The sequence below is a fragment of the Entelurus aequoreus genome, linkage group LG25, assembly GCF_033978785.1.
Source record: "Entelurus aequoreus isolate RoL-2023_Sb linkage group LG25, RoL_Eaeq_v1.1, whole genome shotgun sequence".
NCBI lineage: Eukaryota > Metazoa > Chordata > Actinopteri > Syngnathiformes > Syngnathidae > Entelurus > Entelurus aequoreus.
Window position 1 is genome coordinate 13,676,007 of NC_084755.1, and position 13,149 is coordinate 13,689,155.

General features: G+C 42.2%; 1 protein-coding gene across 1 annotated transcript in view; it reads left to right on the plus strand.

Moving 5' to 3' along the window:
• Positions 1 to 10,042, plus strand: part of LOC133642492 (cdc42 effector protein 4-like) — a 32,319-nt gene extending 22,277 nt beyond the window's left edge. Inside the window, exon 2 of the mRNA XM_062036710.1 lies at positions 8,168 to 10,042. Coding sequence (XP_061892694.1) covers positions 8,227 to 9,183 — 957 coding nt within the window. The 5' untranslated portion in view covers positions 8,168 to 8,226 and the 3' untranslated portion in view covers positions 9,184 to 10,042. The remainder of the gene's footprint in view (positions 1 to 8,167) is intronic.
• The last annotated feature ends 3,107 nt before the right edge of the window (positions 10,043 to 13,149 follow it).

The window sequence follows — 13,149 nt, forward strand, 5'->3', positions numbered from 1 at the left end:
AAAGGTAAAAAACAAACAAAATCCATATATTTTGTTATGGTTTGAAAATTAAAAATATCAAAATGGCCCCCGCATGCTTTAATTTTTCCGTGTGCGGCCCTCAGTGGAAAAAGTTTGGACACCCCTGCCTTAAACGAATAACTATTTGCCCCGTTTCAGCCACACTAAACTATCGTTTAAGGTTGCCCTCCTCAGACAAATTTTTACACGAGTAAGTGCGCCGTGTATTTCTTGAATCTCCGGCTCTTAGCTTTGTATGGACTCATTGATCGTTTCCAAACTGAGTTCGGAGAGGAAGTGACACCAGAACGACCGCGCTCCACACAGGAAGTCACGTCAGAACGCGCCACAACCAGCTTCACAATAAAGCGGTTTCGGAAATATGTAAGCGAGTCATCCAGACATGTTCATGTTCTCCTTCCGTTTGTACAGACGCTTGTGGAAATCACACATTAATACCTTAAGATAAAGCGATTGCAGCTATTTGGGATACAACACTTCTCTGACGGCAAGAGAACTTTCAAATGTCGAGGTCAGCTGTGATTCTATTTACCGAAAAACTTCGTCCATTTGTCGAAGGAGAGTCAACGAGAATGCGGGCTCCCGTGGATGTGATTTAAAAAAAGGTAGCGTGTGCTTTGTATTACCTGGCCAACGAGGGAACACTACGGAAAACATTGAATGCTTTTAGACTGGCAAAGCAGACTGTATCAGTTAATGTCCGCCGTGTGTGTCGCGGACTCAACGTCTAGGTCCAGAGTATATAAAGTCACCAAAAACGAATGGACAATGAAGGTTAAGGCAAAAGAGTGAGGAGTGTCCTCAGTCATCTGTGCAACTGATGCACAGATGAGTGGTCCACCCCGGGTCCCGACTTTGAACAGCCAGCGCCTCATCTGTGGTCACCTAATAACCTCTCCACGCAGGAGAGGGGGGCAGAGCAGAAAAGAGACGGCAGATCAACTGGTCTAAAAGGGGGGTCTATTTAAAGGCTAGAGTATACAAATGAGTTTTAAGATGGGACTTAAATGCTTCTACTGAGGTAGCATCTCTAACTGTTACCGGGAGGGCATTCCAGAGTACTGGAGCCCGAATAGAAAAAGCTCTATAGCCTGCAGACTTTTGTTGGGCCCTGGGAATCACTAATAAGCCGGTGTTCTTAGAACGCAGATTTCTTGCCGGGACATATGGTACAATACAATCAGCAAGATAGAATGGAGATAGACCGTGTAGTATTTTATACTTAAGTAGTAAAACCTTAAAGTTGCATCTTAAGTGCACAGGAAGCCGGTGAGACATGCTAGTTGCTAATGCCGGAAAGTGTAAAAACAACAATGGCAGAACACTATCTTGTTGTTTTTGTTTGTGTTTTAAAATGCTGCTTCTGCACATTAGTACACGAATACTGTAGTACTGTAACTTCCATTCGTCAACTCGCGTAAACGCTAGCCAAGGTTTAGACAAGAACCGGAAGTGTTTCTACTGGCCTGGCATGCACACTTTGTTTCCAGTTTTTGTTTTTTTTTCAGTCCAGTTGTCATTGTAATAAAAATAAATACCCTAAGAATCTGGTTAATGTTAAGTCAGATTTCAGCGACCGAGTATAACGAAGCAGACTGTCTCTGTCGAGCATCTTCAGTGTTTGCAGTCAGCCCGTGAATGTTGCTAAAAGTGTGTTTACAAAGTCAACCCTCCGTGCTTTGACCTCGCCTTTCCCACGCCAAATGTTCCCTTCCCACCAACCCCCCTTTCCACTTTTTTTCCCCCCCTCCCTCATTCACGTGGACACCCACACATGCATGTATACTCACATGCAAAATCTATAAATACAACCAGACTGAGGATTTAGCTCACTTGCAGAAAAGCTGCTGCTTCTGCTCCAGATCTGTTTTTGATTCCGCTGATCAAAAGTGGTCTGTAACAAATCTCAGAATAGTGTCGCAGCATCGGGCTTGATCCGGTCCTGCAGGGGGTGGGAGTAAGTTAGAGGAGTGGAACCAGACTCACAATTAGGACTTTTGTCTCTCCCATCCGTCTTGTTTTCTCCCTGCAGTCTGTTTATACCACCCAGAAGCTGGTTGTGAACTTTCTACCCGCTGTCGCCCTAATCTCCCGTAGGAGAAAAGCAACACATGGAGCTGCAATAATAAACGTGCTATACAGTGAGGGGGAAAAAAATGTCCCCTTTTTACTGTGTTTTGGCAGGAAACACATCCGGCATCACGGAAAGTTGATGTAGCATTAATCAAAATCAAATCTTAATTTAGTTATCGTTTCTTCTGCTGCGAGCGAATAAATCAAATTACACAGTCTGGCACAGGAGGAAGCCATGTGTTGCATAGGGCGGACGGCGCTTGAGGTCGTCGAACAGGAAACGCTGTCGCTTGCAGGGGGTGCGAGGGGGGGTAGGTCTCCATGGAAACAAGGCAGGTGAGGGCATTAACAGGAAGTCGAGGCACAGCTGGTTCACATTGGTGACAAAATGCAGACTAAAGGAGATCCTATACAGTGTTTTTGTTGATAGAGCCCAAGTGTGTGGGACATCCAGTAGATGGCGCTGTGGTGAAAGAAGCTTTAAATAATTGTATTTACAGTTTTAAGAGGACTGTTTAACTGCTTTGTTAGCTGCATACATTTGTTTTAAGTTGAAAAACCGACAAGATTTTAGTTAGTTATGTGCTGATCATCCATCCATCCATCCATCCATTTTCTACCGCTTATTCCTTTCGGGGTCGCGGGGGGCGCTGGAGCCTATCTCAGCTACAATCGGGCGGAAGGAGGGGTACACCCTGGACAAGTCGCCACCTCATCGCAGATCAGTATCGGACAATTTTCACGATAAAGTATGCGGACCACAAACACTGATCCCCTCTGACTGACACAATTTATTTTTAGTCCTCTGGCTGACAAGCGGCCAGCAGGTAATTATGTTTGTCCATACACAGTGTGGAGCCACTCCCCTATACCTAACCCCAACCCTAACCCTCCATTACGGCAAATAAACTGAATGTCTAAGTCCCTTTCTGCACTAAGGTTATCCAGGCTATATCCCACCTAACCTTATCCTTGTCCACACACACAAAATGCCACCGTTTAAGACCCCCCCCCCCCCCCCCCCCCGCGCCTCATAGTCACCTTTGACCTGGAAGTGTATTCTTACCCTGTGTCTCAGTGTAGACTATTGCCACATTTTTTTTAAACAGGAAACCTTGCTAGCCTTACCATCAGCAGCTGTTAGACTATTGTAGTGAATCACACCTGAGCTACCATACATCAATCATATCTTTGATGGACGTGTGAAAGTAAATAATGTGATGAATAACATTTTCCAACAATCAAGCTAGGGATCTAGATATCTGGTCAGGACACTGTGCTTGTAGGCTGAAATTGGGTATACAATAGTTATGGAGTACAAAACTAGATGTTGGGTAATCGCTTGACAATAACTGATAGTCCGCTTTGCCTGTCCAAATGCATTCGCTGTTTTCCGTAGTACTCCCTCGTCCACGGGAGCCCGCATTCTCGTTGTCTCCCCTTTGACAAATGGACAAAGTTATTCGGTATGTAGAATCACAGCTGACCTGGACATTCGAAAGTTCTCTTGCCGTTCCTGTGGCACAACACACTTGTTGACAAACACATCCCACCAGGCTGCCGTTCTTCCAGGCCTTATCCAAAACCGTCGCTCAACATTGCTATGTTGCCGTCTGAGATGTGTTGTATCCCAAATAGCTGCAATCGCGCCTTTCCTTCTTTTTAAGGTATTCATGTGTGATTTCTACAAGCGTCTGTTATGAAGCTGGCTGTGGCGCGTTCTGTCTGACGCCACTTCCTGTGTGAGGCGCCGTCTTTCTAGCTTCACTTCCCCTCAGAACTCAGTTTATTCCGAACTCAGTTTATTCGTCTAAGGAGGTATCCGGCTTAATGTAGACAGGGCCTTAGTATCTTAAAGGGGGACTCCACTTTTTTATTTTTATTTTGCCATCATTTACAATTCTGGTGAGAGACAAGAACACATGTATTTTTTTTCTTTTTTTTGCATATGAATTTGTATTAATCAAATAGTTCTAGGTGGCTAGCAATGGTGCGAATGGACGTAATCCATTTTGCCTCTACATCAATCTAAAAATTCTAGCAATACTCTGTTAACCTAAATATTACCCAAGTATTAGCAATAGTGTTATTCTAAGCGTATATGCAGAAAAACAATTTTTAGCCGTGCCGTGATCCCAGAGGTAACTAGCTAAATTAATTATAGATTATAAATCATGCCTCTCATCAAGAAATGGGTCATCTGTGACATTCAACTTTGACCCGATGGCGATAGACACAAAAAGACACTAGTTTTTTATGACTTATTCTTAATCTAAACCGCAATATATGAACATCTGCTCGATAGGCATCCCAGTCAGAGCAGACATTGTAGAGTAAGAGATTATTTTATTACTGTATTTGTTGTCTCTCATGAAGTCTGACCAGTGGTAGTTGTTGTTGAAGGAAATAGCAAACGTAGTTATGCGTCTGTGAAATTAATATGCAGACGTATGCTTAAAATGTGCCTCTTGCTACATTACATATATACTTCCAGTGTGTATATAAAACATTGATGTAGAGGTTTAGATGTTTTTTAGAGCGCTTTACAGGTGGAGTAGAGCGACTCCCGATCACTGCCTTGTTAGCTGACCTTTATTTACGTTTATTTATAAGTTAGAATGCATAAAAAAGGTGTGTGCGTGTGTGTGAGTGTGTGGGTGCGTGCATATATATGTATGTATATATATATTAGGGCTGCAACAACTAATCGATTAAAATCGATTATAAAAATAGTTGCCAATTAATTTAGCCATCGATTCGTTGGATCTATGCTATGCGCATGCGCAGAGACTTTTTATTTTTATTTTTTATTTTTTAAATAAACCTTTATTTATAAACTGCAACATGTACAAACAGCTGATAAACAATAATCAAAATAAGTATGGTGCCAGTATGCTGTTTTTTTTCAATAAAATACTGGAAAGGATAGAAATGTAGTTTGTCTCTTTTATCCGATTATTAATCGATTAATCAAAGTAATAATCGACAGATTAATCGATTATCAAATTAATTGTTAGTTGCAGCCCTAATATATATATATATATATATATATATATATATATATATATATATATATATATATATATATATATATATATATATATATATATATATATATATATATATATATATATATATATATATATATATATATATATATATATATATATATATATATATATACTACCGTTCAAAAGTTTGGGGTCACATTGAAATGTCCTTATTTTTGAAGGAAAAGCACTGTACTTTTCAATGAAGATAACTTTAAACTAGTCTTAACTTTAAAGAAATACACTCTATACATTGCTAATGTGGTAAATGACTATTCTAGCTGCAAATGTCTGGTTTTTGGTGCAATATCTACATAGGTGTATAGAGGCCCATTTCCAGAAACTATCACTCCAGTGTTCTAATGGTACAATGTGTTTGCTCATTGACTCAGAAGGCTAATTGATGATTAGAAAACCCTTGTGCAATCATGTTCACACATCTGAAAACAGTATAGCTCGTTACAGAAGCTACAAAACTGACCTTCCTTTGAGCAGATTGAGTTTCTGGAGCATCACATTTGTGGGGTCATTTAAACGCTCAAAATGGCCAGAAAAAGAGAACTTTCATCTGAAACTCGACAGTCTATTCTTGTTCTTAGAAATGAAGGCTATTCCACAAAATTGTTTGGGTGACCCCAAACTTTTGAACGGTATTGTGTGTATATATATATATATTAAACGTTTTATCGCATGCATGTTTTATTTATATCAATTACGTGTCGATCAAAATATATATTTATTGATAGTTTTATCACCTAGACCTACAAATAAAATGAATTGTTAGCAAGTACAATTATTTTTTATTTTAAAAGAGCATTTACCTTACCATTACCTTGGTGCTTTGAAATGTTTCATTATAAGATAAAAGACTATTTATCCCACAATGGGGAAAATATGTGGTTGTAGTGCAGATACAAAAAGTATAACCAAAAAAAAGGTAAACACACATGACAACAAGTCTTAGTTCCATTTAGATTGATGATGGCGAATAAACCTGGCACGCCACGCCTCCAATTTTTTAATAGCCAAAACAAGATCAAATTTGGCACTTATGACGTTACTGCAGTTTTCCTAGTCCAAAGTTATTTGTGTAAAAATTCCAATTATACTAGTGCTGCCAAACCTGGCTTAGATGTGATTTAGATAGATTGTCTGAGTGTGGAAAGCCAAAGCCCTGGAGTGTAAACATAGTAGAAGGCAGAGAGTGGTAGTAATGTGCATCTTGCAGTGATGTTTGCAGCTGCAATTAAAAGGTGCCAGGAGCAGCTTTGCACTTCACATCGGCAGACCACCGTGGCAGAGGCGCTCTTTTCATGAGTGTTGGCTAATGAGACGCCCAGCGCCTGACCTGGGCGGGTGGGGGCGCCACCTGTGGAAGCGGTTAATGGCGCCCCGTTGGCGGTCTGGGCCGAGGTTTCCTTTTGTTTCAATAATGCGAACGCAGTCTGCTCAGATAACCCCCCGGGGTCTTTCTACATTCACAGAAGGCATAATTGGGTGAATGCTCCAAAGCTTTCCTTGGACAAATTCCAAAAATTCCCAGATTTTCCCCAAATTCCAGGTTTTCCGGGACATTTTTCCCATTTAAAATGAATTGGCCATTTTTTAAACTTCCACCATTTCCACATTTTTCAACATATTCAAACCATTCCACCTTTAACACCTTTCACCATTCTGGAAATTCAAATGACCCTTTTTCCAAGTTCAAAGAAATTCCGGGATTTTCCAGAATTCCTGGTTTTCCAAAGCTCTATTTCAACCCTTTTTTTCTGGCGACTACTCCTTCCACATTTTTCAACACATTTCAACCGTTCCACCGTCAAAACATTCCTCTTAATCAGGACAAAAAACGAAGTTGTTTTTTGAACTGGAAAAATTCCCGTTTTTCCCCAAATTCCAGGAATTCCGTAATACCATTTCTCAATTCAACATGTTACTACTTCAACATTTCTCGACCGATTTGAAAAATTCCAACACCAACCATTTCAACTCATTCAGACCATTCACGTATTTTACCATTTAAAAAAAAAAAAAAAAAAAAAAAAAAAAAAAAAAAAAAAAAAATTCCCGATATTCCCTAATACCATTTACTAAGTCAACGTTTTTTGACCGATTTAAACAATTCCAACACCAGCCAATTCAGCCCATTCAGGACATTCATGCTCCTAATAATAATTTTTTTAATCCCACTTTTCCCCAAATTCCAGGAATTTCCCATTGAAATTAATGGGACATTTTTTCCAAGTTGCACAATTCCCACATTTTTCAACCTTTTCAAACCATTCCAATAGAGATGTCCGATAATATCGGCCTGCCGATATTATCGGCTGATAAATGCTTTAAAATGTAATATCGGAAATTATCATTATCGGTTTCAAAAAGTAAAATTAATGACTTTTTAAAACGCCGCTGTACGGAGCGATACATGGACATAGGGAGCCGTACAGAGCAGTTGCGTCTCCCAATCATACTTGCCAACCCTCCCGATTTTCCCGGGAGACTCCCGAATTTCAGTGCCCCTCCCGAAAATCTCCCGGGGCAACCATTCTCTCAAGAATGGGAAAGAATTCCACCTGAGAAGCTTACAAAATGTGTCTCCTCAGTTCCCAAACGTTTACTGAGTGTTGTTAAAAGGAAAGGCCATGTAACACAGTGGTGAACATGCCCTTTCCCAACTACTTTGGCACGTGTTGCAGCCATGAAATTCTAAGTTAATTATTATTTGCCAAAAAAAAATTGTTTATCAGTTTGAACATCAAATATGTTGTCTTTGTAGCATATTCAACTGAACATGGGTTGAAAATGATTTGCAAATCATTGTATTCCGTTTATATTTACATCTAACACAATTTCCCAACTCATATGGAAACGGGGTTTGTAGTTGGAAAAACTTTTTCCATTTGTCGAAGGGGAGACAACGAGAATGCGAGCTCCCGTGGCTCCCTCAGGAATTGCCTCTGTTAGTTATTATGTGATGTTGTTGTGTTGTGGCATACAAATTAATTTTATGTTTTAATTTTTAGGTCTCTTTGCTGATTCTTGCCTGACTCTCGATTAAATCGCAGTCCACGAATCTGCCGCCATGCCCATCCTAAAGCAGCTGGTGTCCGGCTCCTCCCACAAGACCCGGCGTTCCCGCACCGACCTGACCAGGGAGATGATCAGCGCCCCGCTCGGCGACTTCCGCCACACCATGCACGTCGGCCGCAGCGGCGACGCCTTCGGCGACACCTCCTTCCTCAGCACGCGCTCTGGAGAACCCCCGGCGGAGTCCACCTCCTTCCCCAGCTCCCCCCGGCCGGGCCTGCTGTCGCGCACCTTCAGGAGCAGCAAGCGCTCCCAGTCGGTGACCCGCGTGGACCAGCACCCCCTGGTGGTCTCGGGCGGGTCGCCCACTTACGTGAAGAACGCCATGTCGCTGCCGTTTCTCAACGACGAGGACCGAGGAGATGGCATGGTGGCCAAGAGTCTGTCCTCCAGTCCTTTGAAGCAGCTGGCGGAATGCGACGGCGCCGCCGCCAATCACTTCCTGGAGGTGGAGGAGCGAAGATTCGGCGAGGCGACGGAACTACCCGAGAGCTGCCGCCCCTCTTTATGCGGAATGAAGCACGCGGAGTCGGTCATGTCCTTCCACGTGGACTTGGGGCCGTCCATGCTGGGGGACATCCTGGGCGTGATGGAGAAGGAGGACGACGACCTGGGCTACGAGGAAGGCAAGAGCAGCGAAGGCCGCGCCTCGCCGCCTCTCAGCAACCACGAGGAAGAAGACCGCCGGAAAACGGACGAAAAGGAAGCAACTCTGAGATCCTCCCCGCGCCCAGAAAAAGAGATCTGTGGGGTACACACCCCCGAGACCCGCCCCAAGCACCTGCAACACCTGGACAGCTGTTCCGTGTCCAGCTCGGGCTCGGCGGCGCTGGACGAGCGAGCCCACGTGTACGCCGCCGACACGGACAGCGCCACCTTCAGCGCTCCGCCGGAAGAGGAAAGCAACTTCTCGTCCTTCTTAGACGACGAAGACGACGAGATCCGCCTGTGAGGCGACGGTTTCCTCCTCCGCTCCGGAATGTTGTTTATGCAAGGAAAGCAATCCCCCCCCTTGAGAGCGGAAAAGCTGGTGAGTGAGAATCACCAGGAATTTTGAATATGGAACATTCCAGAAGGACAGTTTTTTCCAAGAGAAGGGAAACGTGTCTTTCCCAGCCTCCCGGTTTTGACGTGTCACATGCTTGGTTTTTTTTTTTTTTTTGGCCCGCCGTCGCGTCACCGCAGGAATGCCGCTTTGGGGTATCTTCAGTGAGTGCGAGTCCCAGCCTGGAGCCTCCGCATCCCCACATAATAGACCATTGAGCTGTCAGAGTGCTTGGATTTATGCAACAATGGATGCTACTTCCCCGATTCTCCTCTCGTGCGCACCCCCCCCCCCCCCAGATGTAAACATGACCTTATTGCAGGCATTCAGCATCAAACTGTAAGGTTGACATGGTGCCAGTTAGCTTCAATGAGTGTCTTGACTCTATGTCTGTCTTGTTTGTTTACCGTTTGATTTGTGTGGCTACCAACTTAAAAACGACAGCAATAAGAAAGATTTATATGCAACCTTGTCCTTGAAATTGACATGTGCCAAAAATGCCCTAAAAAAAAAGGAATCTTGCTGCGAACGTTTTGGGAGATTGTTAACTTTTCCTCTCAATCTTCAATGTTGACGCAAAAAAAAAAAGTGCGTAACTGGATATTTATGTTGCTAATCACGCGAAACACTATAATATATATATATAATTTAGGTAATTAGTGCAAATGGGGGACGTTTTGTATCTTATATGCCTTACTGTTGTCGTCTTTAGCCTTTTTTTCTGTATTAGCTAAAATAACCTATATTTTTCAATAAAATTAATTTGTGATTACTTACGGGTGTTTGGTTTGTTGTTTTAAAGGCCTACTGAAACCCACTACTACCGACCACGCAGTCTGATAGTTTATACACTACCGTTCAAAAGTTTGGGGTCAACCAAACAATTTTGTAGAATAGCCTTCATTTCTAAGAACAAGAATAGACTGTCGAGTTTCAGATGAAAGTTCTCTTTTTCTGGCCATTTTGAGCGTTTAATTGACCCCACAAATGTGATGCTCCAGAAACTCAATCTGCTTAAAGGAAAGTCAGTTTTGTAGCTTCTGTAACGAGCTAAACTGTTTTCAGATGTGTGAACATGATTGCACAAGGGTTTTCTAATCGTCAATTAGCCTTATGAGCCAATGAGCAAACACATTGTACCATTAGAACACTGGAGTGATAGTTGCTGGAAATGGGCCTCTATACACCTATGTAGATATTGCACCAAAAACCAGACATTTGCAGCTAGAATAGTCATTTACCACATTAGCAATGTATAGAGTGTATTACTTTAAAGTAATACAATATAGAGTGAAAACTTTTTTTTTGCTGATTTCATGTGTTTAGTGTTTTAGTTCTTGTCTTTGGTGGCTTTTTCTCTTTTTTTGGTATTTTCCTGTAGCAGTTTCATGTCTTCCTTTGAACGATATTTCCCGCATCTACTTTGTTTTTATCCTTCTTCGTGGATTGTCATGTCATGTTCGGATGTACATCGTGGACGCCGTTTTTGCTCCACAGTAAGTCTTTGCTGTCGTCCAGCATTCTGTTTTTGTTTACTTTGTAGCCAGTTCAGTTTTAGTTTCGTTCTGCATGGCCTTCCCTAAGCTTCAATGCCTTTTCTTAGGGGCACTCACCTTTTGTTTGTTTTTGGTTTAAGCATTAGACACCCTTTTACCTGCACGCTGCCTCCCGCTGTTTCCGACATCTACAAAGCAATTAGCTACCTGCTGCCACCTACTGCTATGGAAGACTATTACACGGTTACTCTGCCGAGCTCTAGACAGCACCGACACTCAACAACAACACATCATTACTGGTTTGCAAAAAATATTTTTTACCCCAAAGAGGTGAAATTAGATAATCTCCCACGGCACACTAGACTGTATCTCACGGTGTGCCGCGGCACAGTGGATGAAAAACACTGGTCTAATGCATTAGCACGTATTTCATAGTTCTAGACCAGGGGTGTCAAACTCATTTTAGATGGGGGGGCCACATGGTGAACAATCTACTCCCAAGTGGGCCGGACTGGTGAAATCGCGGCACGATAACTTAAAAATAACGACAACTTCAGATTGTTTTCTTTGTTTAAAAAGAGAGCAAAAACATTCTGAAATTTAATTTGAATGATTCTGACTTTAAAAGTGAAGGGCTTTCAGTTTGGATTGAGAAAAATGTAAATGCAATCCTGTAATCAGGAGCACCTTCAAGGGGGAAAAAGACTGAGCAGAACCTGCTCGGGACCGTTAGCGGATGGATTTGAGAACAGATAAGAGTTGATGGACCGTTGCGATAGCCAATCAGATCACAAGTTGTTGACAGTAGCCTATCTAGGTAGCCTTATGTTAACGAGACTGTGATTGGATACTCACTTGTCAGTCCAAAGTGAGTATCCAATCACAAGTTGCAATTGAGCAGGAAGTGTTGCGCCGTAGCCAGACCGGGATAGCAGAGAAGGAGAACAAAACGTTGATTAGGTGGCGGATATATATTTGCAAGGCCATTTTCAAGAAGGATATTTAAAGAGAAACTACATCTTGTGAGAGACCATGTCGGCCGACCCGGGAAGCTCGAATCAGCCGACGACGAGGAGCACCGCTGGCTTATACGCCGTCAAATGGGTTCTACAAATTGTGAGTTCAAATATTTTTATTTTTTCACTTTTAATATGTTTACATGCTGGGTCAATAGTATACATACAGCAATGTTAATATTTGGTTACAAGTTTCACTGCAATAAGGCGCTTTTGGTAGCCATCCACAAGCTTCTGGTTGAATTTTTGACCACTCCTCTTGACAAAATGAGTGCAGTTCCGCTAAATGTGTTGGTTTTCTGACATGGACTTGTTTCTTCAGCATTGTCCACACGTTTAAGTCAGGACTTTGGGAAGGCCATTCTAAAACCTTCATTCTAGCCTGATTCCTTTACCACTTTTGACGTGTGCTTGGGGTCATTGTCCTGTTGGAACACCCAACTGCGCCCAAGACCCAACCTCTGGGCTGATGATTTTAGGTTGTCCTGAAGAATTTGGAGGTAATCCTCCCTTTTTCATTGTCCCATTTACTCTCTGTAAAGCACCAGTTCCATTGGCAGCAAAACAGGCCCAGAGCATAATACTACCACCACATAGAACCTTTATTTAACCAGATAAGAAAACCCATTGAGATCAAGATCTCTTTCACAAGGGTGACCTGGCCAAGAGGTCAACAGCACATGTCACAGAGCAGTTTTAAAAATAATACATTTTAAAATACATAAGAGAACTGTAAAACAACAGAGATTTACATCTTTAAAAACACAGGCACTGTGCAAACGTCTCTCGCTGTTTGTCCCTCAGGACAGAACGGAAGGCTCCAAATGGAAGTAGTTCTGTAAGTTTCAGTTTCGTCTGCAATGCATTCCATGCCATAGGGGCAGCAATGCCAAAAGTACTTTTGCCAAATTCAGTCCGTACATGGGGAACAGTTAAAACATACAAATTGTTAGAACGTAATGCATAAGAGCTGCTTTTTCTTTGTAACAGAGTACACAAGTATGGAGGTATTAAACCTAAAAGAGCCTTATAAATGATAGTCAGCCAATGTGTGTATCTGCGTGCACTCAATGAAGATAAGTCTGACTTCATATACAGTTGACAATGGTGGGTGAGACTACGACAGCCAGTAACAAATCTTAGTGCTGAATGAAAAACAGTGTCCAAGGACTGGAGGCATTTAGATGAAGCACTAAAATAAAGCACGTCTCCATAATCAATTACAGGCAAGATAGTTGCTGTCACCAATTTCTTTCTGACTTTAAGAGAGAAGCAGTTTTTATTTCTAAAAAAGAAACCAAGCTTTACCCTAAGCTTAGAGACCAAGTTGTTAATATGGGCTTTAAATGAAAGCTCCTGAT